This window comes from Eptesicus fuscus, chromosome 21, assembly GCF_027574615.1.
Source record: "Eptesicus fuscus isolate TK198812 chromosome 21, DD_ASM_mEF_20220401, whole genome shotgun sequence".
In the NCBI taxonomy this organism is placed as follows: domain Eukaryota; kingdom Metazoa; phylum Chordata; class Mammalia; order Chiroptera; family Vespertilionidae; genus Eptesicus; species Eptesicus fuscus.
The window spans coordinates 50,449,828-50,477,619 of NC_072493.1; the positions used below are offsets into that span (position 1 = coordinate 50,449,828).

General features: G+C 52.5%; 1 protein-coding gene across 2 annotated transcripts; it reads left to right on the top strand.

Annotated features, from left to right (window-relative positions):
* Positions 1 to 5,582: 5,582 nt before the first annotated feature.
* On the top strand, positions 5,583 to 25,392 carry ZNF274 (zinc finger protein 274). 2 transcript variants are annotated; one of them, XM_008161108.3, is made up of 8 exons: positions 5,583 to 5,611; positions 6,000 to 6,071; positions 7,521 to 7,647; positions 8,346 to 8,441; positions 19,837 to 20,331; positions 22,429 to 22,529; positions 23,211 to 23,337; positions 24,133 to 25,392. In XM_008161108.3, exons 2-8 carry the CDS (start codon positions 6,039 to 6,041, stop codon positions 25,032 to 25,034), a joined length of 1,881 nt encoding a protein of 626 aa, XP_008159330.2. In that variant the 5' UTR covers positions 5,583 to 5,611; positions 6,000 to 6,038; the 3' UTR covers positions 25,035 to 25,392. The 2 variants fall into 2 exon arrangements, with proteins under 2 accessions (XP_008159330.2, XP_054566197.1); XM_054710222.1 differs by lacking the exons at positions 5,583 to 5,611; positions 7,521 to 7,647; positions 8,346 to 8,441 and having other exon boundaries at positions 5,618 to 6,071.
* The last annotated feature ends 2,400 nt before the right edge of the window (positions 25,393 to 27,792 follow it).

The following is a 27,792-nucleotide window of genomic DNA, read 5'->3' on the forward strand; positions in this document are numbered from 1 at the left end:
CCCTCACACTCGAGGAAGCAAGTAAAGAGCAAAGTCCAAGGGCCAGGCTCCCACAGGGCCTGATGGAATCCCATTTGCTCTTGCACTGAGCGTAATGATAATTTGGGGTTCACCACTGGCCTTCCCACCCTAGCACGTGGTAAGCATTTTTTCGTTTAGGCAGGCTCCCTTGTCATTCTTTCCAGAAACTTATTTTCCTGTAGGCCCCCTGCATTTCCCATAATCCCAGGAATTCTGTTTTTTTTATGAGTCTACAGTGAAAGGAATCTCCTTTTCAACATACCTGTGAAGGTTACAAAGATTTTGTGTGTAGGTGAGTGTGTTGATTTCTGTATCTTTGCGATTTTGCATGGTTTATTGGCATCGAATGGATTTATAAAATGTTCCGATTGGGTTTAAGTGTGTTCGTGTTATTTATATATTATATCTTTCAGATAGTTACAGCAAGCATTTAGGTTTGTTTTATATCTGATTTGTGGTAACCATGAGTCCAGAAATGTTTAAATTCGGATGGCTGAGGGCAGATCCTTCTTTCATTTTGTGTATCTATTCATGGATATTGAGCAGAAGTGTGAATAAACAAGAGAGACTCCAGAAGAAAGATGGGAAAGAAGAAACAAGCAAACAAACAAACAAAACCGAGAAGAAAAAAAAAGATGGGAGTTTCATCAGAGAGGAAACGATTGACTCCCTAAGGCTGAGAGAAACGTTGAAATGGCTCGCACCCAGGACCAGCAGTAAGCGTGTGGCCGGCTTGTCCTCTGTCTACACCGCCCGCTGTGGCTGAAGTATGAAACTCCCACACTGAGGATCATGAGGGAAAGGAGGCGTCTGGTCCTGGGTGACATCGGTGGGCAGCTTAACCAGTACCAGGAGCCACCTACTTAGAGACGTGCAGTTCTGCTGCGGGAACACAGTCTGTTCTTTAAATTGGTTGGATTTTCAGTTATTTGCAACCACACACACAGTCGGATACAGGACACAAAGGCAAGCACTGGCTCATTCCAAACCGTACTGAGTGGTTTGTCCAACTTTCCTCTTGGAGAGGTGCCATTTCTGGAAGCCCTTTGTGGTCTGCCTCTACTCAGAGCTCAGATTCCTCACCTTCCCCCAGGTGCTATGTCAGGTCTGGATGACCTTAGAGTTGATCTTATCTTTGATGGTGTGGAGAACAGGTGAAGAGGAGATGTGTAGCAAGAATAAATAGACTCCAGAGCGTATTTCCTGGGAAATAGTTATGGTACAGGTGAAATGCGAAATAATTAATTCCTGCTTCTTCAACCTTTAGTTCTCAAGCTCTGAGGAGCTCGGGAAGTGTCCTAGAGGTTCATGGTTTAAAGACAGAAAGGTATATCTTTCATCTTTTTTTAAAGTGAATTTTAAACATGTATTCCTCTGCACATGAAAAAATTTGAGATGTTCTGTGCAATGAAATAAGAGACAATGGTGAGTGGTGATCAAATCACAAGTTCATGATTCGGTCACATGACTGGTTTATGACTCAACTGAATGCCACCCACTACCATACTGATTTGGACAGTATATAGTTTTATTATCTGTTATTCTTAGTCATACGTTATTTAAATTAAACCAACAGTGGACTATTGATTAAAGAAAGCATATGAAGAATGTTAATATATTTTGACAATTCAGTATTTTAATAAACATGTGAGTCTGACTACATGGAGCATAAAAAAGGAAAAGTACAACTTAAACTTTGCAATTGAATGAAACAACTATTACTGATAACCCATCCATTTTCTTTTTAAATATATTTTATTGATTTTTTACAGAGAGGAAGGGAGAGGGATAGAGAGCTAGAAACATCGATGAGAGAGAAACATCGACCAGCTGCCTCCTGCACACCCCCTACTGGGGATGTGCCCGCAACCAAGGTACATGCCCTTGATCGGAATCGAACCTGGGACCCTTCAGTCCACAGACCGACGCTCCACCCACTGAGCCAAACCGGTTTCGGCAACCCATCCATTTTCATACGTGATCCACAATGCCTTGCTCCAATTCTAAATTCCAAATAAATTTCTAATGAAAAGTTTCTTCCTGTATTATCAGCAAAATTTACCTGAACTAACAAGCAAACTTTGTCTTTCTCTAACCTAGTGTGACTCTTCACATATTTTGCTACAGATATATTCAAGTGTTTCATGGCCAGAGGTGGCCCAGACCTATTGGTATGTACATATTGAGTAATGTATGTACCTTACTATCCTGCTGAAATCCAAACACTTGTGAATTCCAAAATACTACTGGCCCTTAAGGTTTTCAACAAGGGATTGGGTCCCTGAGTGCAAAACATTTTTGACATCTTACATTGCTGGAAGCCAATCATTGTTTTAATAATAGAGAGCTGTGGACAGGGAATTCAGAGGGCTGGTCAACCTTAATTGCTCTGAAGGGTCAGAGCTAATTATTGGATATTGATAGTTGAAGCAGCCCCCACCTGTTAGTCCTAAATTCACTGATTGGCTTTTTTTTTTTTTAATATATTTTATTGATTTTTACAGAGAGGAAGGGAGAGGGATAGAGAGTCAGAAACATCGATGAGAGAGAGACATCGATCAGCTGCCTCCTGCACACCCCCTACTGGGGATGTGCCCGCAACCAAGGTACATGCCCCTGACCGGAATCGAACCTGGGACCTTTCAGTCCGCAGGCCGACGCTCTATCCACTGATCCAAACCGGTTTCGGCCTGATTGGCTTTTATTAGAGTTTCCTGCCCAGGGGATAAGGGTGTATCTTATTATTTTAATCTTAATAAAAGGGATGAAAAAGCCAGAGCGAGTAGTAGTCCTCCCACTAGAGTTGGACTACCGCCTGGCCCCCATTTCCCAAATTAAATATTTTCTAAGTCTCTTTTCATTTGTGTGCGGCCTTCTCCAGAACCCGAACCCTGACCGGAACCCTGAACCCCGAGGGACATGAAAGGGGCTTCTACATTACATGCATAGTAGTTAATATTTGTTCAGAGATGCTTTTTTTTTTTTAACATAATCAAATTATGGTAAATTAAATAGCATGCTTAATTCGCTAAGCAGGAAAAAAGAACAAAATTAATCATTAAAAGTTGTATTAAAGTAGCTTTCATAAATCAACCTTCAATAATATATTAATTTGTAATCACCTTTTAATCTAAAATCATGCTTTTATTTTATATTATATAAAAAGAAATTAGTAAAAGCACCTCCAACGGGGTTTGCTTCCTTAAGATGGTAAAAGCTTCCATCAAATTTGATGGTGAACCACTGGAAGCATCCCAGACACATCCACAACAAAACAAAAAAACAACATGACTGACTAACATGGCTCTGTCACGCTACCTAGTGCAACAGAACATCGACCATTTTAAGTCCAACTATGGAAACGGAAGAAACTAAATGATCCTGGAATGGGGATGGCGTTTTATCTATAATGACCAAAAGAATCCAAAGAAATGCTGTTAGGATCAAAGACATCTGGATGGTCTCTGAGTAAATATTTACCTGCAAAAATAGACAGACTTCCTGGATAACAGAGCCTGCAAGTGGACGCTCTCATCAGCGGCCATAAAACTTAATAAATTATGCAATGCATTCAGCAGGCAATAAAGCAGAGGACCCAAAGGAAGGCACATGGCGGCGGAGACCTGCAAGGAGACCAGGTCCTGGGCATGAGGAGCATGGGAGAGCCCAGAGCACCAAGAGAGAGAACATCAGGGCCTGGGACCTGAGGACCTGAGGAAGGTGAGAGAACACCGGTTGCTGGAGTCTAAGGAATGCAAGAGAATACTTCATCCGGGCCCAAGGAAGAACATAGGTCATGTCCCGGCAGTGACAGACTTGTTCCATTTCCTAGACATGGGCACCTGGGCTCCTAGAACCGTGGTCAGCAAACTGCGGCTCGTGAGCCACAGGCGGCTCTTTGGCGCCTTGAGTGTGGCTCTTCCACAAAATACCACAGCCTGGGCGAGTCTATTTTGAAGAAGTGGCGTTAGAAGAAGTTTAAGTTTAAAAAACTTGGCTCTAAAAAAAAATTTCAATCGTTGTACTGTTGACATTTGGCTCTGTTGACTAATGAGTTTGCCGACCACTGGCCTAGAATGAGGATTCTTTGCTTACACAAACTTCAGGGAGGTCCCTCTTCGCCCTTTCTCCACCAGGGCTCATCTCTGGAATCGTCTTAGCAAGAATCATGGTAATCCAGTTTGTCGAGAATTTCCTAACCTTGGTATCTAATAAAACTCCTCCTCCTCATTATAGTCCCCCAGTTGACATCCGGTCACCTTGGGTTGCCCCTCACAAGAATCCTTTCAGGTGGGTTCAACCAGAACCCCCTCAGCCTCGCCCAAAACGACTTGGTATCTCCTCTTTGTAACTTTCTATCCACCAACAACCTCCTCCCCCCCCCCCCCCCCGCCATCCCATCCCAATATAACTTGCTCCTTGTCAATAAACCCCCACTTGTTCTTGTTGTACTCAGAATTAAACCAGATTCAATAAGACAGTGTCTCTTCCCCTGTTATAATTTTTAAAAATTGAATAAAACCTACTTTTAGCCCGGCCAGTGTGGCTCAGTGGTTGAGCAGCGACCTGTGAACCAGGAGGTCAGGATGCAGTAAGCCCTGGTTGCGGGCTCCATCCCCAGTAGAGGGTGTGAAGGAGACAGCCCATCAGTGATTCTCATCATTGATGTTTCTCTCTCACTCCCTCTCTGAAATCAACAAAAATACATTTTTTTAAAAATCTATTTTCACCGCTTTAACTTCTATCCAGCTCTGGTTTATTTTTGATAAGACCCACCCTCCCCAACCCCGGCGGCTGGGTCACAATCCAAACCTTCTCACCGTACCTCGCTAGGCTTCCTGGGAAAGTCCCCACAAGACCCTGGGCTGATCTTAGTCCCGCCTCCAGCACTCTAAGCCCCGCCTCTTCCGTCTCTAATTACCGTGGACGCACACTGAGCCCCGCCCCCGCGTGCGTACCTCTATCCTGTCGCTCCCTCAACCAGAAGACCGAGGACGTTAGCCCCGCCCCAAGCTTCCGGCTTGCCCCTCCTCCAATCCTAGGAACTTGGAGAACATTAGCCCCGCCCCCTACAGGCTGCCCTTCCTGTTCCCGACCCTCCCTCGAGAATTAGCCACGGCTCATTTCCGGCCCAAAGCGCCCTGCTTTCTCCCTAAAGGACGTAATAACCAGTCTCGTCTCCTACCAACCGATTCTAACCCACTCAGCACTTCCGGCACAGTCTTCTCCCACAGCTCCAACTTCCGGTTCACCCCACGCGTGGACGCCCTCCTGGTCGGGCATCTGTTGTCTCCTGGCCTGCGTCGCCGCACCCGCAGGGGTTGTTGGGACTTGGCGGCCTGGCGTTGCACCGACCCCCTCCCCCGCAGGTGTCCCCTTGCCCCGCTGGACCGCCGCGGAGATACGGGTGAAGGCTCTCTTCCTGGTCGCCGTGGCTTCGTCGGCTGCCCCGAGTTGCCCAGACAAAATGGCCACCGCCTGGGAGCGGCCGGGCGCGGCGCGCCGCGGGGGTGTCTGGGAGTTGTAGTCCGGCCCGAGCGCTGACGCACTTCGCCGCGGGGCGACGGGCGCCATTGTGCGCTGCGCGCGGGTGAGTACAGAGGGAAACTTCCGCCCGTCGGGGACCTGGTGCTGCCGGCCCAGCCCGCGGGCCTCCGCCGCGGGGCTGGGAGGGGCGCCGTGGAGGGTGCTTGGAGGTCCCAGCAAGAAGGCAACTCCCTGCGGGCGTGGGCGGGCTCACGCCCTCCACCCCGCACCCCCCACCCTCGGGCGTGGGCGGGCTGAGGCCCGGAGGCGACAGATGCGGAACCGGGGAGGGGATTCCTTGTCCCTCGGAAAGCCGGCGGCCCGGTGTCTGGGAGCCCGTGGAGACCACCCCTCGGGGCGTTTTCGGCTGACCCGGCCGTTTCTGGACCGCGGAGGGGGCCTCGGGGCGTTGCCCTCACACCCCTCCCGCCTCCCCCATTCCGTCCTCTTAGGACTCCGCCATTCCCGCGAGACACGTCGGAGAGGAAGGCATGGCCTCCAGGCTTCCGATGGCCTGGTTGCATGTGAGTAGAGACCTCCTTAGATTTTAGGGTCACCCCGGGCGGGGGGCGGGTCACGGGTGGTGGGGACCACCCTCCCTGGGGTGCCCCTGGGGCCAGGAGAGGGACCGCGACCCAGAGACCAATGTGGGTGGAGGGAGGGGCTGCAGGTGCTTAGCTTCCGGAGGGAGTGTTCCTGTTGAGGTCCCTAACCGGGATTCTAGTACATATATGTATTTTTAAAATATATTTTTATTGATTTCAGAGAGGGAGGAAGAGGGAAAGAGAGAGAAACGTCAGTGATTAACAGGGAACCGTGGGTCCGCTGCCTCCTGCATGCCCCCCGGCCAGGGATTGAGCCCGAAATCCTCAGGAATCTAACCGTTTGGTTCCTGGGACAGTGGGGAACAGCTGAGCCACACCAGCCAGGCCAACCACACTCCTATTTATATTTTTCGTATTCAATTTTTATTTTCTTAAGTATATTTGTACTAGAGGCCTTCCTTCCCTTGGCTTCACTCCCAGCCACCCAGGAGCCTGCACATCCCCTCTCCTGGCCTGCCCACCAGGGAGCCTGCAAGTCCCTGCTCCCCTGCAGCCTGGGAGTCAGGTTGTCCTGGCTTCTGTCTGGAGCACCACTCCAGTATATCCCTCCGCCACTCCCTTCCCCTCATAGCAGGCTTCATGCCACTCTGTGTCTGTGTATGCAAATTAACCTCCATCTTTGTTGCATTAATTTGCATATTTGCGCTGATTGGCTGTGGGTGTAGCGGAGTGATGGTTAATTTGCATGTTTCTCTTTTATTAGGTAAGATTAATTTCAGAGTGAGGGAGGGAGAGGAAAAGAGATGGAAACATCAGTGATTAGCGAGAATCATGGATTGGCTACCTCCTGCACGCCCCACATTGGGAATCGAGCCCACAACCCTGGAGCGTGCCTCCACCAGGAATCCAAACCCTGACGTCCTGGTTCATGGGTCAATGCTCTATCACAGAGCCACGCCTGCCAGGCCGCTCACACTCGATTTTAGGTTTCAACAGCTATGCCAGCCACAAAGCTAGAGGTGACATGAGCTCGGCCACTAGGAAAGGTGGCTCCTTGGCAGTTGAAGGAAGTAGAAGTGCGGGCAGGGGGTGGAAGGTGAAGGTTGGAGTGCCAGGATTCAGCGCAGGGACTCCCCTAGGTGGAGACAGGCACTCTGGCACCAGTGTTGGAAACCCTAGATTCATAAGGAATGGGGAGGCTTTCAGAACATCAAGAACCCTCTTCAGCCACGTGCCCTGAGGGAAGTCCAGCTTGGGATTGCTCAGTCAGGCAGAGGCAGGAACACCCGATGAGACCCCCGGCACGCGCTCTGGTCCTCTGGTAGCCTGTGCCTTCCTGTTCCCAACCACCACCACCACCACACACACACCATCCTGTCTCTTGGAAGACTGACATGCCCCAGCTGAACAGGAACCTGTGGCTTTTAGGAACCGGTGGCTTTTGAAGACGTGAGCCTGGGTTTTGACCTGGAGGAGTGGGAACTGCTGCACCACGAGCAGAAGTCCCTGTACAGACAGGTGGTGCTGGAGAACTACAGGAACCTGGTCTCCGTGGGTAAGCCCGGCCTCCGTGTCCATCAAGATGTGCGCTTTGCTGCCCGATGGTGGTGCCGCTGAAGTGTGTGTGTCTGCTTGGGCTCAGGCTGCAGGGGTCACAGTGCAAGTGTCGAGGCCCGCAGCTTGGAGAGGGCTTTATTTTGTACCCAGGGGTAAAGGGCATCTTCACCTGTGGCTTCGGAAGTAAGCGTCACCTAGCCCACCCCTCAGAGGCCTTGAATTCCAGGGAGGTGGCCTCAGGAATTCCGGAGAGCATGGTGTCAGCGTCCAGCAGCTCAGGGGTGGCATCCCAGACCTCGACCCCTTCCATCTCTGGGGTCAGGGTGACCGTTTCCACGCTTAGGTTGGTAACTGCATCATTGTGGCTCCAAGCATCACTTTCCTGTTAAAAGCAGAGCGAAGGGGGTGGGCAGCCCCGCCTGGTGTTTTCACAGCTGTCATATTTAGCAAAAAAGAAAAAGCCCTGTGGCCCCTTGGACACACTTCCGTTGACGACATGTTGGCCGGAACTGGGTCCCACTGCCAGCTTTACCAGCAAGGAAGTCCCGGAAAGCAAGCAGCAGCGGGCAGAGGCGGTGGGCGGGTTATCATCACTGTCCTAGACCGAAGTCACATTCTAGGGGACCAGGTGCCACCGCAGGAAAGCGCTTTCTTCCGAACACAGACCCCAAGTTCTGTCTCTCTTCCCGTGGGCAGAATATCAGCTTTCCAAGCCAGAGGTGGTGTCTCGGTTAGAGGAGGAGGAAGAGCACTGGTCGGTGGAGAGAGGAATTCCTCAAGACACTTCTTCAGGTGAGAGCCAGGCCGTGGGATCCTGGCAGGGGCGGGGCTGACTGGACCGAGGGAACCAGGTGGGGTGCTCGGGTGAGTGTCTGCACACACGCTGAGTCAAGCTCGGCCTTTTCCTCGGGCCTCGGTCAGGGTGTACTGAACGTGAACCAGGTGCTGGTGATCGGTTGACTCCATTCATTGTTGACTGCTCTCCCCTCGTGTAACCACCACTAACTGGTGTGTGTCCCTGGCCAGGCTTTTTATTAATCTTCACCTGAGGCTATTCTTTCCATTACTTTTTAGAGAGAGAGGGAGGGCGACATCAACTGGTTGCCTCCCACATACACTCTATCCAGGGGTGGGGAGTGAACTGCCACCCAGGTACGTGCCCTTGACCAGGAATTGAACCCTCAAGACACTCTAATCTGGCGGACGCCAACCTTTCAGACATCATGGACCACCAGTGGTACGAGGACCACCGGTTGGCGACCGCTGCTCCAATCACTGAACCACACCAGCCTTTTATGTTTACATATATGTATATGAATACTGTCCCCTACTGGACTATAGTTTGAAATAAGTGTTTAACTTTATGGTGATACTTTTAGTACAGTATTCAACAATTTACATAAGACGTTCAACACTATTATTAAGCAGGCTTTGTGTTAGATCAGGAATGAGGAACCTTTTTTCTGCCAAGGGCCATTTGGATAATTATAATTCTCGGGCCATACAAAATTGTCCACTTAAAAACTAGCCTGCTATATTTGGTCAGACATTTAATTAACTCACCCCTAAGGCCTTGGCAGGGCCAGACCAAATGATAAGGCCTGTGGGTCAGACATTCCCCACCCCTGTGTGAGGTAATTTTGCCCCGCTGTGGGCTGATGTAAGTGTTCTGAGGATGTTTAAGGTAGCTGGGTTACCTGCATTTTCAAGTTAAGCTATTTTCAACTTAGGATGGGTTATTGGGACGTAATCCATCCCTAAGTCGATGGACATCTGTATATGTTTATATTTTTGGGTGTTCTTATAGGGCTGCTTTATTTTAAAAGATGCAGTATAGTCCATATTTTTTTTCTCTTGATGGACATTCAAGTTGCTGCAAAAAACTTCCTTGTATACATCTTATTTTTTGACACATTCAAGTTGGTTTTTCTTGTAGGTAGGACTTATAGGAATGGGACTTGAGAATCAACCAAGATGTAAACTGAAAGTCTGGTAGCAACAAATTGCTGTCTAAAATCCTTTAAGCCCTGGCTGGTGCGCTCGGTGGTTAGAGTGTCGGACCATGCCCCAAAGGGTTTCAGGTTCGATTCCAGGTCCAGGGCACCTATCTGGCTGCAGGTTTGATCCTCTGCCTGGGTTGGGGCATGTACAAGACGCAGCCAATCAACGTGTCTCTCTCACATCGATGTTTCTCTGTCTCTCCCCTTCCCTTACACTCTAAAGAATCAGTGGAAAAAATATTGTCTGGTGAGGAGTAAAAAATAAGTTTTAGGACTTATTTATTTTTATTCTTGTTCTAGGCTCTATATCATACATAGGTAGGTTGTACAAGTACATTTTTGTTTCCTAGTTTCTCTGTTTTTTTTCTTAGCTGTTATACTTTTTTTTAAAATATATTTTATTGATTTTTTACAGAGAGGAAGGGAGAGGGATAGAGAGCTAGAAACATCAATGAGAGAGAAACATCGACCAGCTGCCTCCTGCACACCCCCTACCGGGGATGTGCCCCCAACCAATGTACATACCCGTGACCGGAATCGAACCTGGGACCTTTCAGTCCGCAGACCGACGCTCTACCACTGAGCCAAACTGGTTTCGGCTTAGCTGTTATACTTGTCTGGCATTTCTTCACGTGTGTCGCTTTAGGGCACGTGTTCTTTCAGTGCCCATTTCAGTCTAGGTTCTTCCACTTATTGGAAACACCGTGTTAATCACGAACTAGGTTTTTTGTTTGTTTTCAGTCCTCACCTGAGGATATTTTCCCCCCATTGATTTGGTCCTGAGAGTCCAGACCTTCCTCACGCGCACTTCAGCCTGACATAATAGTTTCCTGACTCCAGTTGCAAAGGGGTCGGGATCAGGGCTTGTGCCAGCGCAGAGACCATGTGCTGGAGGCTCGGCAGGACACTTGCCCTGGCCAGGCCTCAGGGGACGGTTCCTGGCTCCTCTGCTGTCAGAGTCCCTTCACCTCATAGCTCCGTGGAAGCCCTCCTGTGTCCTGTGCAGGGTACTAAACACTCTGGTGGTGAACCAAAGGCCTGACACACTCCTGCCATCATAGACTTTGTAGTCTGGTGGTTTACAGCATTCTGCAGACAAGTTGCACAGATGGACCATGCTCACATAACTAGTGGTGCGTCCTGAGGGAAAGGGCCTGGTGTAAAGGGAGCGTGGGGATTACTCCACAGGAGATGGTCAGGGACACTGTGGGGTGAGATTTAAGCCGATTCCTTGGGGGGGGGGGGATTCTGCAGACTTTTAAGAGTGGTGGTGAAGAGAGCTTTCAGGCATGGAGACAGAGTTTGGGGTGACAGACTGGAGCTTGGCATATTTGGGGAACAAAATGTCACCCAATTGGGGCCAGGGGGCAGGTAACTGTCACATATTGACATGCAGCTGAAGTTCAGCAGATGCACAGGGCTCACTGTGCAGGTGGTTTGGTTTTCAATGAGGTGTATGTGGCTTTTCACAGCTCGCTCTGGGTCTTGTGAAGAAAGAACGGTGGTAGGCAGCTGGAAGCCCTGGCCGAGATAGCATTTGGGGAAGAGTTAATGGTACTTGGCCTGAGAGAGCAGTCATGGGGCTGGCATGGTGCTTCTCCCCATTCAGAGGTAGACACAGTGGGCTGGGTGAGTGACTGACCAAGGGGGCAAGTGAGGAACCTGCCGGCAATCCCCCATAGGCAAAGGTGTCCAGGAACCTCCTGTGACTAGTCTTTGCTACATGTATATTTACCACATAAGTTCTTTTTGTATCTCATTATTAAAATACAATAAAGAAGAACTTTTGGCATGTAGACACACGGGGGAGTCTGGTAAAGGCATAGGTTTTTGAATGGTAGAAATAGAGGTTTTGTTTTTCTTGATGTTGAAATTTTTTTTTTGCCCTAGCTGGTTTGGCTCAGTGGATAGAGGGTCAGCCTGTGGACCAAAGGGTCCTGCATTCGATTCCTGTCAAGGGCACTTAAAATAATAATAATAATAATAATAATAATAATAATAATAATTTTTTAAATGAAAGAGTTACATGAATAGTACAAAGAACTCCCTAGTAACTTTCACCTAGATTCAAGGGTTTGGAATTGTCCTGTGTCTTGACCCATTCTGTTAATGAGTTATGAATGAGAGGGGACTTAGAAGTTTGTAAGTTGAGTGCACCTGTCTGAACCTCAGGAGGCCTGGGCAGTGTATTAAAACATGGAAATCATAGGTGTTTGGAATGGCATGCTTTCCTGTTAGAGGAGACAGCCATCTCTTGCGGTGGTCACTTTCTCCCAACATTACTATTGCACAGCTATAAGGGAATGAGTGGAAACCAGGCCTTTTTGACACAGCTAAGCTCACATGCCCCTCTGGCATTCATCTTCATGTAGGTGCTGATTTGGAAAAATGTTGTGAAGATAAGGAATGTGGAGAAATATTTTGTTGTTTTGTTGTTGTTAATCCTCACCCAAATATATTTTTCCATTGATTTTTAGGGAGAGTGAAAAAGAGGGGAAAACAGAAATATTGATGTGTGAGAAACATATTTATTGGTTGCCTCCTGAATGAGCCCTGACCAGGGCCCTCATCAGGGAGGAGCCTGCAACCAAGGTACATGCCCTTGACCAGAATCTAACGTGGGACCCTTTGGTCTGCAGGCCTACGCTCTTATCCACTGATCAAAACTGGCTAGGGCGTATGTGGAGAAATATTTGATGGCACTCAGATCTTCAGCCATCACACAGTGTTCGTTAAAGACGGTTTTGCCATATGTGTGGTTCATGTAGAAAACTTGACACATAATCTAGATTTAACCCTTAGGAAAGCAATGGAGTGAAGACACTTTTTTGAAGGTCATGATTGTAGGAAAGCTTGCAGGACATTTAACTTTTTTGATTTGTCAAGAAATTAAGCAGGAGATGAGCCCTACAAATATGAATGTGGCAACTCTCAAAGGAGTACTAACATTAGTAGAAAAAAAGTCATTATAAAATTTTGTTGGAAGAGAAGGAAATCCTTCTCTACACTTGGGAGACAACCATGCAGAGACTGAACAGAGTTAGTCCTCTTCATGAGTTTTCAACATGATGACTCACACAGACGTAATCTGAAGAATATGATCGTAGCAGGAAAGGCTTCTGGTCTGATTCAGTCAGTTTTAAGAGAATTCATACTGGACCCCCCCAAAAAAAATCTAGTCATATGGAAAAAGTTCTAACACCAAATAATTACATCTGAAACCATGGGGATGTGATTGCTGTGGAAAGGTCCGAAGAGTAGCTCTTGCATTCAGCCTCACAAGTTGTACCAGAATGTGTCTGAGGATGTGGTCAATGTTAGGAAGGCCTCAGGAGTTACAGAATCCACGGCAAGCCCTTCAGTAGGAGTCCTCGTTGTGTCCCGCAACAGAGGACTCATATGAGTGCTCACACTCAGTGCAGCCTGTGCAGGTGAAAGCCACAGCCTTGGTCTCACCTTACCTGACAACAAGCGAACAAAAAGCCTTACACTGGATTGAACCAACCACGTTGAAGAAGAATGAAACGTCTCACTGTTTTACACCAGATAAGTCATACAGGAGGTAGACTGCATAAAACGGATGATAAAAGTATACAAATGAAACAGGTCCTGCTTTCCCAGCTTGTTCTGTTATCTGACCTGAACACCTGGAACAAATATTAAGTAACGTGGATAAGGACAGGCATCCTTATTTCAATTTGTGATGTGTACCCATTTGCTAAGACAGTCACTGAATCTCTGACTCCGGAAACTTGAGTGAATAAGTGCTACAAGAGGGCGTCTTAGAGAGAGGAGACTTTGAAGACGAGGCAAGGCTTTGAGATGAGCGTGGGTAAGGGATGATACAGGAAATCTTGAGATGAAATGGTGCTTTGAAGAACTCTGAGAGCTCACATCCTTGGAGATAGGAACCCAGCCTGGAAGAGTGCGGTCACATACTGTGCAGTCTTTATTTGAAGACACTATGTCCTCTGTCGCCTTCCACATACCTGTTTTGTTCTCTAAGACCCATGCAATCTTGATCCTTTTATCTGGGGACCACTCTCCTGGATATCCAGATGTAATCCCCAGGGTAATTCCTTAGCTACTAATTGAATATGGAGAGAAACAAATGAACTAAGCATAGCAAACATTTGGGGGGAACCTCCAAAAGATCTAAGGCAAGAGGATAAATGATCAGATCAAAGAGGAATAAATGAATCCGAAATGGAGGAGAAAAAATTGATCCAATAGCCCATTTTGGGGGTAACTTTGATTAAGCAAATAAAGAGTCAAGGTAAAAGACTACACAGGGCGAAAAAAGGCTATACAGGGGAAAACTATACAGATATTCAGCACCACACGTAATTGTTTTCATTATACTACTTTGTACAACTGTCACAAAGGATGAGCCAGCTCTGTGTACTGGATGAAAAAATCTCCAAGATATATGTGTGTTTCTTAAAATACCTTTTAACTGTATGTATCTTACATATGTAAAGATACATGGATGCACAATTATCTATGCCTTTTTCTTAAAAACATACACATAAAACACACAAATGTGATTGTGTGTTGATTGCTTATGGCTGGCAGGATGTAGAAACAGAGGTTGTGAATGCAGCTCAAGAAGGAAACGGCATGGGGGTGACCTTCCATCTTAGAGGTGCTGCCCGTAACTATGCAGCAGCCAGTTCATCTCATTCCTGATCTGGGCAGAGACTACCTTCCAGCTCTGTTAAAAGATGGCTTCCATGCCCTTGCTGGTGTGGCTCAGGGATAGAGCATCCTACTGACTGAAGGATCCCAGGTTTGATTCAGGTCAAGGGCACATGCCCAGGTTGCAGGCTCAATCCCCAGTAGGGGGCGTGCAGGAGGCAGCTAATCAATGATTCTCATCATTGATGTTTCTGTCCCTCTCTGGAATCAATTATGTGTGTGTGTGTGTGTGTGTGTATAAAAGTGTGGCAAATTACAAAATAATACAGAAAATAATAGTTCTGCCCTATACCAGGAATAACCAATTGAATACAAATGGAGGAAAGGTTTTGTTAAAACTTTTTTGAAATTGTACCTAAAAATAAATTAAGGCATGGACAGGCTTTATTTGAAGAAAGTTATGTTAGTGGGACGTAGAAGAATTGAATATGTGTAAGCATTAACTTCTGAGGGCTTACAAAGGCTAGAAGTGTATAAAGTTCGGACTTAAGTCCTACAGCCTCCAGGGAAGTGCCGCTGGAACCACTTTACCTGTGGGAGCAGGAATGGCACCTGCTGGCCTGGCTGGTCCGGGAAGCAGCAGGTGGGGGTGTGAACCAGGTGTCCTCTTACTCTGAGGCCTGTACTTCAAGCCACGGCTCAGGCCCCAAGCAGGTGGGGACTTTGTATCAGCAACAGTCCTCCCAGGATAATGTCTACACAGGACACAACTTCAATGCCAGTGAGATCTTCTGGAATTTGGCAGAAATGGGAAATCCAGGCAGAAGGCTAAAAGGCCCTTAGAAGCCGTGTTGAGTCAACAGATCCTGCTTGAGCACCTGCCCGAGTGCCTTGAGCTGTTTCAGGTGTGAGCCACAGCGAGGAACCAAGTGGGGAGGCCCTTCTCATTGGCCTTTCATTCCAGAGCACGAGCAGCTGACTGAGCTTAGTGGGACTGGCCTTCCTTCAAATGTTCCTTGGTCACGTGCAGCTGGTGCTGCGAGGTGGGACAGTGCAAACCTAGGACATGTCCTTCGATCAAGTGTCCCGGGCCTGCTGCTCCAGAGTGGAGAGGTGATCAGAGACTTGGAGATGAGGCCGTGCTCTGAGAGAGATGATGCAATGGGGCCGGCTGGAGAGGGTGGGTAGCGTGCGTGGTTTGGAACTGGGCAGGAAGACAGCTCTGAGGAGGTGACACAGGAGCTGAGAGCTGGATGGGAACATGGGAAAGATGGCCTGGTGGGGATGTGGCTGATGTGAAGACCTGGACGAGACACACGGGCACATGTGAGGAAAGAGGTGGTGTTATGAGGAGTCCCCTTTGGTGTAAAGGGCATGAAAGAGCAGGGTTTGTATCCCTGCTGCGTCCCCGTGAGGCTCTGGGCAGGGCCCCAGCCTCTCCCAGCATGACCTTCTTTGTGTAAAGGTTGGACACTCGTGTACTGAGACTGTGGGGCCTTGAGGAAATGGCAGCTACTGTTGTGGATTCTGAGACTTTGGCTGATGTAAAGGTGATCGTCCTTCTCTGGGCCCGGGTTTGGGATTTCCGGTGCACAAAACCCGGTTGGCAGCCTCAGCCATCACTAATTAGGTAACAGGTTTGTGGGCTGTCCTGACGCTCACCTGGTTCATTGTCAGCTTCATTAGGAAACAGCTGTGAGGGAGCTGCTTACCTTGGGGGAGAAGCAAGGATAGAAGGTGAGAGGAAAAGGCAGCTCCCTTTAGCCCAGGGGTCCTCAAACTTTTTAAACAGGGGCCAGTTCACTGTCCCTCAGACCGTTGGAGGGCCGGACTATAGTTTAAAAAGAACTATGAACAAATTCCTATGCACACTGCACATACCTTACTTTGAAGTAAAAAAAAAAACGGCAAAAACACCCGCATGTGGCCCGCGGGCCGTAGTTTGAGGACGCCTGCTTCAGCCTGTACTAGTGGCCCAGGTTTCCCCGGGGGCACTCGGCTGGTGGGCCAAAAGCCAGGACCACTGTTCCCCCACAGGTGGTTCACACTACGGGCTTTTTTAGAAAAAATTTATGAAGGTTCAAAGGCAGTGTGCTTGCCGTAGAAACTGTACCCAGTTTTTCTCTCTCCCCGGGCTAGTGATGGTGGGGTGTCACAACACTCCCCAATGCTGGCAGTGGCAGAGCCTGAGCTCCCGCCAGTCAGCCACGTGACCACGGGAGTAACTCGCGCCGTGCTGCCAGCGTCTATGGAGCAATGTGTTTCCCTTCCCACCAAGCCCACAGAAGGCCCGTCTGCTCTCCTGTTCCCGGTGGGAATCGGACCGCTGCGGGCCGGCGTGGGGTCTAGGCATGTGTAGGTGGTGGGCCGGTTGGCGGGCGAGTCCTGGGTTAGGGGTCACATTCGGTTTCAGCTGAGGGTGGTTTGTGAGGTGTGAAGTCGAGCTGGAGCTCAGCTGTTAGGGGTTATTTTGATGGTGACTGCAGAACCCTGTGGGCCTGCGGATCCCCTGGGCGCTGGCACCATAAGGACCAGCTGAGTTCCTGACACCCAGACCCGGAGGTTCTGAGCGAGCACTCAACGCGGGATTTTTAAAAGCACCCTAGTGCCCCCAAGGATAAGAGCAGAAACTAAATTCATGACCAACGTTAAAGGGAAACTAGTCCGTCAGAACTGGGGGGGAGGGATGAGAAGAACCCAGCAGGTCTCTAAGGGAGAGGCCTAAGTAAAACCCCTGGCCAACCAGGGGCACAAAACCAACATGTTGACAAGTTAAAAGCTCTGCAGCAGCACGGAGGGGGAGGGCTGTCTTCAGGGTCAGGCACGATTATTGCTCAAAATGCTCCGTGTCTGGCCTTGCTCGAGCCTCCAGGGAGGCGCCCGGCCCAAATCCGTTTGGGGGCCCTGGTCAGGGTGCGACCCTGCTTCCCGGGTTCTCCTCAGGGAAACTTGAAGCCTTACGAGCTTCAATTTCAAGAAGTAAAAACAAAACCAAAAAAAGACTACGCTTTTGAATCCAGGATTTGGGTGGGGATGGGGGTAGGGCGGGATGAACCCCGCAGCCCTGAAGCCCTGGCAGGGAATCTAGCGCTAGAAGGATTGCGGGTGGAGGCGTTAGAGGCGGGCCCCATGGAACCCCATCAGACGCCTGTCATTCTTCCGGGGGGGCCCCCCTGGACCCGGGACGGCCTGGGCGGCGGTGACGACCGAGAGCGCGAGCACCGCTCAGGGCTGTAGCGCCGGAGACAAGCGCAGCGCCCGGGGGCCCCCTTCCCGGCGGCCGCGTCGGTATCTGCGGTCCCTGTGGGGTCCGGGAGACCGGGACACGGCGACAGGCGGATGATCCGGGTTAGAAGGAAGTGGGGGGGGGGGGGGGCCGAGCGGGGGGGGGGGGGCCAGGAGTGCCGGCTGCGGTGCGGAAGGGGAAGGCGCCCGCGCTCACTCCCGCAAGGACGGACGGACTCGCAGACAATAAGGCGGTGGCTCCTGGGGGTTCGGGGGACCCGAGACCAGCTGAGCTACAGACCGAACCAACGTCCTGGGGGCGTGGCCACGCCGCGCCCAAGTCAACATGGCGCCGGAAGTCCGCGCCGCGGAGGCTCCTGGGAGTTGTAGTGCGCGTGGCCGCGCTCCAGGGTCCGGCGCGGAGGTGCGGCGTCCCTTTCCCTTCACCTCCGCCGCCGCGGGAGGAGCCAGAGCCGCCCCGGCGCTGACCGCGCGCTGCGGGGGCCGTGGTGGCGCCGTCGCTCCTAACGTCGCGTCGATTTCCTTTTTCCCTTTTTCTTTCCTCAAACGCTGCCGCAGCCGCTCCTAATGCCCCACTTTCCTGCGTGTGGTGGTGGCGCGGCAGCCCCTGTGGGGTTCAGGCTCGGCGGTCCCCGCGGGCTTCTGAGTCGGGGGGAGGAAGGGTTCTCTCCCGCCCTCTCCCTCCTTCTGAAATCGGTGAAAACACGTTTAAAAATGTTTTTTTAGCCAAAACCGGTTTGGCTCAGTGGATAGAGTGTCGGCCTGCGGACTGGAAGGTCCCGGGTTCGATTCCGGTCGGGGGCGTGTACCTTGGTTGCGGGCACATCCCCGGTGCGGGGTGTGCAGGAGGCAGCTGGTCGATGTTTCTCATCGACATTTCTAGCTCTCTGTCCCTCTCCTTTCCTCTCTGTAAAAATCAATTAAAAAAAAAAACTCTTTAAAAAAAATGTTTTTTTAAAAGAAGGGCTCACGCACCAGTGAGACCTTAACGCAGTCCAGTGTGCTTGTTGACTCTCCGGGGCTCCTCACTTCCTGTGGCCCGGCCCCTCCTGGTTCCCAGCGGGGTTCCCCTCCTTCCCCCACCTGCGCTCCGGCGGCTCCGAGTCTCCTTCCCGCAAATGACACCCGCACGGCCGCTGGGGCTGCTGCCTGGTGCCAGGTGGCGGCTCCGCGCGGATGGGCACCCTCTCCCACCTGCCGCTGCCCGGCTCCTGGAGCGGCACCTGGCTGCTCTCACCTCTCCCCCGGGCTGTGGGTACTCCGGTCTGCTTCCGCTCCCGACCGCTTGGGGGACATTTCTTCCTTAAGAAGCCGTCCTGGCTGTGGGGGCTCCCCCTTTTCTCAGACCCCCCCTTCGCTCCGGTCAGCCTCACGGATCGCCGCTCCTCGGCCTGCGCTCCGGCTCTTCCTGATTTCCTGATGCTTCCTTTTTGCTTTAAGAGCGACCCGTCTTGCACGTGGCTTTGCCATAGGGGACCGAGGCCGCTCTCCACACAACCCCGTGCCCGTTAGCCCCCGTGCCCGATAGTCATGATCTCCCCCCCTCCCCGGCCCCTGAGATCCGCCTCTGGAAACCCCTGGTCTGCTCCCCGTGCCTGTGATGGAGTCACACGGCGGGGCCTTGGCCTCTGGCTGCTCGCACTCGGCTCCGTGTCGGCGGCGCTGGTCCCTGCCGCTGCGCGTGTCCCTCGTGTGGGCGCAGAGTTCTGGGGGCGCCTATTTCTTGGTGGTGGTTTGTTTTAGAATAACTTCTTTAATCATTGGAGTGTGGGTCTAAGCCTGATGCTGTCAGCACGCTCTGCTCTCGGGCTGCACCCTGGGTCAGGCAGGCCGTGTGTCCCCCGAGGAGGAGCTGCAGGGCCGGGCTCCCACCCCGTGTGTGTGTGTGTGTGGGGGGGGGGGGGGGGGGGGGCAGCCTCTCCGTGCCTCACCAGCACTCGTCGTGACTTCCTCTTCCCGGTGGCCGGGCCTCCAGGGCACGCTGTTCACGTCTGTTATGTGAGGCGGCACCTCACGTGGTTTCAGTGCACTTTCCGGGGCCGATGTTGAACATGTTTTCATGTGTTTCTTTGTTTATATGCTTTCTTGTTATGGATTTCAGAGAGGAAGAGAGAGAGAGAAACATCGGTGATGAGAGAGGCTGCCTCCTGCACACCCCACACGGGATGGAGCCCCCAACCCAGGCATGTGCCCTGAGCGGGAATCCAACGGTGACCTCCTGCTTCATAGGTCCCTGCGCAACACGGAGCCACGCCCAGGCTCCTGTGCTCCTTGGCCACGTCTCCCTCTGCTTCTCGCTGCAGGGTGTGCTGAGGCCCCCCCGGGCCCGCCCTCGGACCCTCTTCCTGCCGGGGCGCCCCTGACGGAGATCGAGGTGGTGGAGGTGCTCTCGCTGAACGAGGAGGCGGCGCGCTCCCGGAACGCCCGGATCTGGGCCCTCTACGCCGGAGAGGAGGGCCTGAGCCCCAAGGTCCTCGAGGAGCCCCCTCCGCCGCCGGACAGCCGTCCCCCCGACCCCGAGGCTGACCCCGAGGCCGCACGACAGAGGTTCCGGGGGTTCCGCTTTGAGGAGGCGGCAGGGCCCCGAGAGGCCCAGGCCCAGCTCCGCGAGCTGTGCCGCCAGTGGCTGCGGCCGGAGGCGCACTCCAAGGAGCAGATGCTGGAGGCGCTGGTGCTGGAGCAGTTCCTGGGCGCGCTGCCCGCGAAGCTCCGGGTGTGGGTGGAGTCTCAGCACCCGGAGGACTGCCAGGAGGCGGCGGCCCTGGTGGAGGATGTGACCTGGGGACCCGAGGAGAAAGGTGGGTGCAGTGCAAGAGTGCGGAGGGGGCACTCCTGTGGGCGTCCTGGGGGACGGGGCGGGGTGTGCACCCCACGTGCTCCGGAGTCAGAGCTGCGGGTATCCCCGCCATCAAGGGCTTTGCGAACCCTCCTGGAGCCAGCTGTGGAGATGGGAGGTCTCAGGCCCCGCCCCAGCTATGGAACCCTGGGCGGGGGCTGCTCTGCAGTGTGCAAGGAGCCCCACCACAGGCTTCTGGGGAGCTCTCCCACGAGCCGCTTCAGTGTCCTCCCTCAGGCTCCGCCCACGAGCCACGAGGAGCCCTGACTTCAGTCCCACAGCACGTTCCTGGGTGGCTTCCAGCGTCACCCATGCAGCGGGGGCTGTGCACACTGTGGTGACCAGGACACGCAGGACTCCTGAGCTCAGCAGGCCTTCAGTCCCGCAGCAAAGATGGGAATGTGACGAATGAATGGGTGTGAGACGAATGTGAATGAATGCATGCATGTGAGACAGATGTGATGAATGAATGTGTGTGAGACGAATGTGAATGAATGAATGCGTGTGAGATGGATGTGATGAATGAATGCGTGTGAGACGGATGTGATGAATGAATGCGTGTGAGATGGATGTGATGAATGAATGTGTGTGAGACGGATGTGATGAATGAATGTGTGTGAGACGAATGTGAATGAATGAATGAATGCGTGTGAGATGGATGTGATGAATGAATGCGTGTGAGACGGATGTGGTGAATGAATGAATGAATGCGTGTGAGACGGATGTGATGAATGAATGCGTGTGAGATGGATGTGATGAATGAATGCGTGTGAGATGGATGTGATGAATGAATGCGTGTGAGATGGATGTGATGAATGAATGAATGCGTGTGAGACGGATGTGATGAATGAATGCGTGTGAGACGAATGTGGTGAATGAATGAATGCGTGTGAGACGGTGGAGTGAGAGGAACTAAAAGGGGCTGGTGGTGGGGCCTGTGGAGGCGACACCTGGTATGGAGCAGAGCTCAAAGGCAGCAGGACAGTGTGTGGGGGCCAAGGAGGGGGTGGCACGGGGGGCCCTTGGGAAGGTCTCTGGCTCAGCAGGAAGGAGCCCTGAGTTCAGGGAACTTCCCAGACTCCTCCTTGGCAGCAAGTGTGGCTGTGGGCTAATGGGTTGTTGTTTTCTCTTGTTTGTTTACTGATTTTGCTTTTTTACAGAAAGAAAAACATTGATTTGTTGTTCCACTTATTTTTGTATTTATTGGTTCTTTTTAAAAAAACAAACATGTTTTTATTGACTTCAGAGAACAAGGGAGAGGGAGAGAGAGAAAAACATCAATGATGAGAGAGAATCATTGACAGCTGCCTCCTGCACGCCCCACACTGGGGATCGAGCCCACAACCCGAGCCACACCCACTGGGGGTCTTATTTATTTATTTACTTATTTACTTGTTTATTTATAATTCTCACATGAAGATGTGTTTCCGCTGACTTTTTGAAAGACATCAACTAGCTGCCTCCCACACATGCCCTGACCAGGGATGGAACCGGCAACCTTGGCATATCGGGGTGACGCTTCAACCACTGAGCCGCCCAGCCAGGAGGGGTGGCTGCATTTGGGGGCCGAGTTCCGTGGAGCGCAGACACGTTTTGCTCACCTCCCTGCCCCATGCAGCACCTGATGGTTGCCCAGAAGACATTTCTTTTTTTTCTTTCTTTCCTTTTTTTTAATCCTCACCTGAGGATGTATTTATTTTTATTTTAGAGAGAGAGGAACGTTGACGGGGTACACGGAGGTTTGGGGGAAAGTGAGGGTTTAATGGGGCCAGAGGCTGAGCAGGCTGTTTCCTGAGCTGGAGGAGGCTTCGAACTCACATCAGGACGGGTGTGTTGGGAGAGCGGGTCTGTCCTGGGGCTGGGCAGCCCACCCTCCACGCGGTCTCAGCGGGGACAGGCGGGCGGAGGACCCGGGGGCCAGAGGTGCGGCTCAGCCTCTGAGGCGAAGGTGAGCCAGCTGCTGAGGCGAGTGGAGCATGTGGAGCCCGTCGGGCCAGAGACACGGGCTGCCCTTCTTCTGATGCCCCCTGACCTTTGACCCTGTGCTGCTCTCTCCCAGCTCTGCCTGCCTCGGGCCCCACCTGCCCCCTGGAGACCCCGGCTCCCCAGGAGGGGAAGGCAGAGGAGGAGACCACCTTCCCAGCGGAGATCCTGCCAGAGGTGAGGCGAGCGGCACCCTTTCCTCCTCTGTCACAGCTTCCCGTGAGGGGCCCCCCACGGCCCAGGCCAGCCTTGCGGGGTTCTGAGCGTGAAGGGCAGGAGAGCGTGGCTGAGCCGTCTGAGATTTGCTTCAAATAACCCGAGTTGTTGAGGCTCAGAGATGGGCCCAGCCCTGTGTCTGTGTGGCCCTGGCCAGGGCTGCTCCTGGCGGAAGCTGCTTCTGCGTGAGCGTGCTGGCGCTCTTGTGGCGTGATCTGGGGGTGCTTCAGGCAAGGCTGTGTCCAGGGGCTCCCCGGTGACGGGGGGCTCTCCAGCCCACCTTGTGGCTCTGCCTCTTGTGGGTGTAATGCCTCCCAGGTCCAGGCAAAGGGCCGTGGGAGGCCTTTGCCCCTGGAGTCCTCATGGGCCCCTCAGACAGCACTGATCCTGAAGGGGGAGAGAGAGAGAGACGTCCCCCACACCAGCTGCTGTCCCCCCCGCGTGGGTAGGCTGCCCCGGAGCGGGACGCGTGGGGAGCGGGGGGAAAGGTGAGCTGGACTCAGGTGTGGGCGGCGGAGTACCTGCCACTCGTGGTGAAGTTGGGGCTCTGCCTCAGCCCACAGCCTTCCCCACAGCAAAGGCTCCCTCCCTGCAGAGCAGGCTCTGTCCCCTCCTGCTGAGCAGCACCCTGTGGCATTGCAGGAGCCAGTGACCTTCCTGGACGTGGCCGTGGACTTCAACAGGGACGAGTGGGAGCTGCTGGACCCCTCGCAGAGGACCGAGTACCACGACGTGATGCTGGAGACCTTCCGACACCTGGTCTCCGTGGGTGAGGCCTGGCCCGGGCCCTGGCCCGCACTGCCCTCAGGACGGGTGGCTCGGGGGCCCCCGCGTCAGCTGTGCCTTCCCTGGGCCCAGCTGGAGGAATGGGTGTGCCCTCACGCGGCCCAGGCGGCCCGGCCAGGGGCTCGGTTGGTTGGAGTGTCGTCCTGTACACCGAAGGGTTGCAGGTTCAACCCTGGGTCAGGGCGCGTACAAGAGGCAACCTGTTGATGTTTCTCTCTCACTCGGATGTTTCTCAAGTCCCTTGCACTGACCGGGGCCTTGAACCGGCCTGAGGCTCTGAAGGGGTGGGTGTGGTGTGCACGGGCCGCCTCGGTTCCACTGAGGACCTCACTGCGGGTGTCTGAGGGCCGCACAGGAGATGGAGAGCCGGCAGACACTCCAGCCCCCGGTCTCAAGCACGGCGTCCCCGCTTGGCTGCATCGCTGCTTCTCAGTCCCTCCCCAGGTTGCGAGACTGCACTTGGGGGAGACCATCCCCAGCTTTGCCCTGGCTGGGTGTCTCAGTTGTGGGAGTGTGGTCCCGCACGCCAAGAGGTTGCAGGTTCAGTTCCCCGTCAGGGAACATACCTAGGTTGTGGGTTCCTTCCCCGGTCAGGATGTGTACAGGAGGCAGCTGTTTCTCTTTCTCTTCCCCCTTCCTGGATAAAATGAATAGAAACATATCCTCAGGTGAGGATTAAAAAACACCGAAGACATCCCCCAGCTTTTGAACTCAGTGGTCCTGCTCTCAGCCACGTCAGCATTTCCTGTGCGTAACCCACACCCTTGGTGTCTTTCAGGCTGGGAGAATACCGTGGAAGGGGAGCAGTTGCTGCCAAAGTCAGCTGTTGCTGAGGCAGAACCAGCCCCCAACCTGAAAGTGGAAGAGCTCTCGGGGGCCGAGGCCCAACCCTCTACCTCAGGGGAGGCCCCGCAAGGGGCGGGCCTTGAAGTTGGGGACACGGCATTGCCGCTTGTGGGGCCGGCTCAGGAGGAAGCCCTCTCTGAGAAGCAGCAGCAGGAAAGCCCCAAGTCCCCAGCAGACAGGGGTCTCGCCACAAGTCGTGTCTCCCTCCAGAAAACGCTACCCAGGAAAAGCTTGCGCAGGCACAGCTCACGGATTAGAAAGGCAGCGCGTAACGCCCAGGTGAAAATGCAGCAGAAGAGCCGCCGAGGGGACAGAGCCCGGGACGGCAGGAGCACCCCGCAGGTCACGTTCATACAGGTCCATAAGGGGAGCCAGCTGTTCCGCTGCAGCGCGTGTGGCAAGCTGTTCCGGAACCCCAGGTACTTCTCCGTGCACAGGAAAATTCACACGGGAGAGAAGCCCTACGTGTGCCGGGACTGCGGCAAGGCCTTCATCCAGAGCTCCTCCCTCACGCAGCACCAGAGGATTCATACTGGAGAGAGGCCGTTCACGTGTCGCGACTGTGGGCGGACCTTCAATGACCGCTCGGCCATCGCCCAGCACCTGAGGACTCACACTGGAGCCAGGCCCTACCTCTGCAAGTTCTGCAACAAGTCCTTCCGCCAGAGCTCCCACCTCATCCGGCACCAGAGGATCCACACCGGGGAGCGCCCCTATGCCTGCGACAGGTGTGGGAAGGCCTTCACCCAGAGCTCACACCTCATCGGGCACCAGAAGACGCACAGTGGGGTCAAACGCAAGAGGAAACCCCAACCCAGCACTAAAGCCAGTTGATGAGACGCTGCCTTCCCAGCCCAGTCCCGCACCAGAACCTGAGTGGTGTGGTGGGACTCGGGCCTGACCCCAAAGCACTGGACGACGATGTTCTCAAGACCAAAGGACCGCCAGGGCCCCGTCCTGCACACGCAGGTGACGTGGGTGTCCTCGATAATGAATGTGACAGCTGGAAGACAGATCTGGCTTTTTACTCAGTGGATTTGCAGTTATGATTTGGTCATCACAAGGGATGTTAGTGAAAGCTGAGGAGTGCTTACAATGAAGTGGGTGCACTGGTATTTCTGGTAAAGTATTTATGTGTATGAACAAGGACTAAAGAGAAGATGGATTAGTAAACTCTATTTCTGTGGTAGAACCTGTGTGTGTGTGTGTTTTCCTATTTAAACACCCTCATTGCTATTGTGACAAATAAGTAACGTTAACACAGAAGAACGGAGCCCTGGCCGCAGCTCAGCTGGGTGGAGCACTGTCCTGTTCAAAAGGTTGCGGGTTTGATTCCCCGTCAGGGCACCTAGGGGAGGCCACTGATTAGTGTTTCTCTCCCTAAAAAATCAATTTTAAAAAATTCTCGGGGGGTGGGATGGGTTAACAAAATTATTTTTTAAAAGGATGGAGGTTGTAAGACCAATTCTAGCAGATTCTGTGCAAGGCTGCAACCCCTCCCCCCCAGGATTCCAAGTGAGTCCGGAGGAATGTCATTGCGTCCCTTGTCCCATCAAGATACAGCGAGCTGCAGGGCACAGGGATGAAGAGAGAGAGTCGCAGGGGCCCAAGAGCTGGAAACCAGGCAAGCATGGACACCTCCTGGGCATATCCGCTTCACATTTCCCCTTTTCCCGAGGGACTCCTGGGAGCGAGGGGTATGTATTTGATGCCCACGTTTCCCGTGAGATGACATTAAAATTCTCCAGGTCCAGCTGGGGTGGGTCAGTGGTTGAGCATCAACCTATGAACCAGGAGGTCACGGTTTGATTCCGGGTTAGGGCACGTGCCTGGGTTGCAGGCTTGATCCCCAGTAGAGGGTGTGCAGGAGGCAGCCGATCAATGGTTCTCATCATTGATGCTTCTATCTCCCTCTCCCTTCCTCTCTGAAATCAATAAAAATGTATTTCTTTAGCCCTAACCGCTTTGGCTCAGTGGATAGAGCGTTGTCCTACGGACTGAAAGGTTCGATTCCAGTCAAGGGCATGTACCTTGGTTGCGGGCACATCCCCAGTAGGTGTGCAGGAGGCAGCTAATGTTTCTCTCTCATTGATGTTTCTAACTATCCCTCTCTCTGCCTCTCTGTAAAAAATCAATAAAGTAGATATTTCTTTAAAAATTTCTCCCTGGCCAAAACCGGTTTGGCTCATGGATAGAGCGTCAGCCTGCGGACTGAAGGGTCCCAGGTTCGATTCCGGTCAAGGGCAGGTACCTTGGTTGCAGGCACATCCCCAGTAGGAGGTGTGCAGGAGGCAGCTGATCGATGTTTCTCTCTCATCGATGTTTCTAACTCTCTATCCCTCTCTCTTCCTCTCTGTAAAAAAAGCAATAAAATATTTTTTTTTTTTTTTAAATTTCTCCCTGTCACAGCCTGTGACCAGCAGCCCATTCCATCCCTTCCTCCACCTTGGTTGTCTTGAGTTCTGAAGAAACATTTCCTCAGCCTCTGGGTCAGAAATAATGAAGTTCAGCAGATGGTGGTTGAGTGCTGCCTGCACAGCCTCTTCAGGCAAAGGGCCAGTGGCTGCTGTGTCATGGGATCCTTCCCACGACCTGGTGTGGCACGTTGGCTTGGAGCAACGGGAGCATCCAGGTTGAAGTGACGCAGTGCTGCTGCCCTCCCATTTTCCGGGGGAGAGGGATCAGTTCGTTCTCCAAGTCCCAGTGATGGAGATGTGCCTCCCCGGGGTGCCCAGCACTGGCTGGTGAGTTTGCAGCCATGTCCTCACACAAGGGCCCTTTATCCTAAACGTCACACAGTGGTTTGTGGTGAGAAGATGGTTGCTGGAGGTGAGCTGATGGCTTTCCCAGGCCTGGCAGTTTCCAACGTGGCCACGAGTTTTTAGCCATTCCTCCCTAGAAACTGCCTGGGCTCGTTCCAGCCAATAGCGGCAGCAGAATCATGCCATGTGACTGCCTTGAGACAAGGTCTTAAAGAAGGATGTGGCTCCATCTTCTTTGCTGGGACCCTCCCTCGTCCTGGGATGGCTCCACCAACCACCCTGCTCATGCCCTCGGCCCTCACCCTGACTTAGCCTCTTTCAGGTCCCATAGACCTGCGTGACCAATGGAGTGACAGGTCTGTGGTTCTGGCTGGAACGTGAGCCCCATGCGGGCTGGGCGTTGGCGTGGCTGCTCACTACTCTCCCCTTAAGAAACATTTGCTGGGCCCTGGCAGGGTGGCTCAGTTGGTTAAATTCTAACCAGTGGTCGGCAAACTCATTAGTCAAAAGAGCCAAATATCAACAGTACAACAATTGAAATTTGAGAGCCAAATTTTTAAAACTTCTAACGCCACTTCAAAATAGACTCACCCAGGCCATGGTATTTTGTGGAAGAGCCACACTCAAGGGGCCAAAGAGCAGCATGTGGCTCGCGAGCCCCGGTTTGCCGACCACTGGGTTAGAACATGTCCTAATACACCAAGGTTGCAGGTTCGATCCCTAGTCAGCAAACACCAGCAACCAATAAGTGCACCAATCAGTGGAACAGCAAACAGGCTTGTCTCTCACTTCATCTGCCTCTCGATCCACAACCGGATCCCCCAACCACA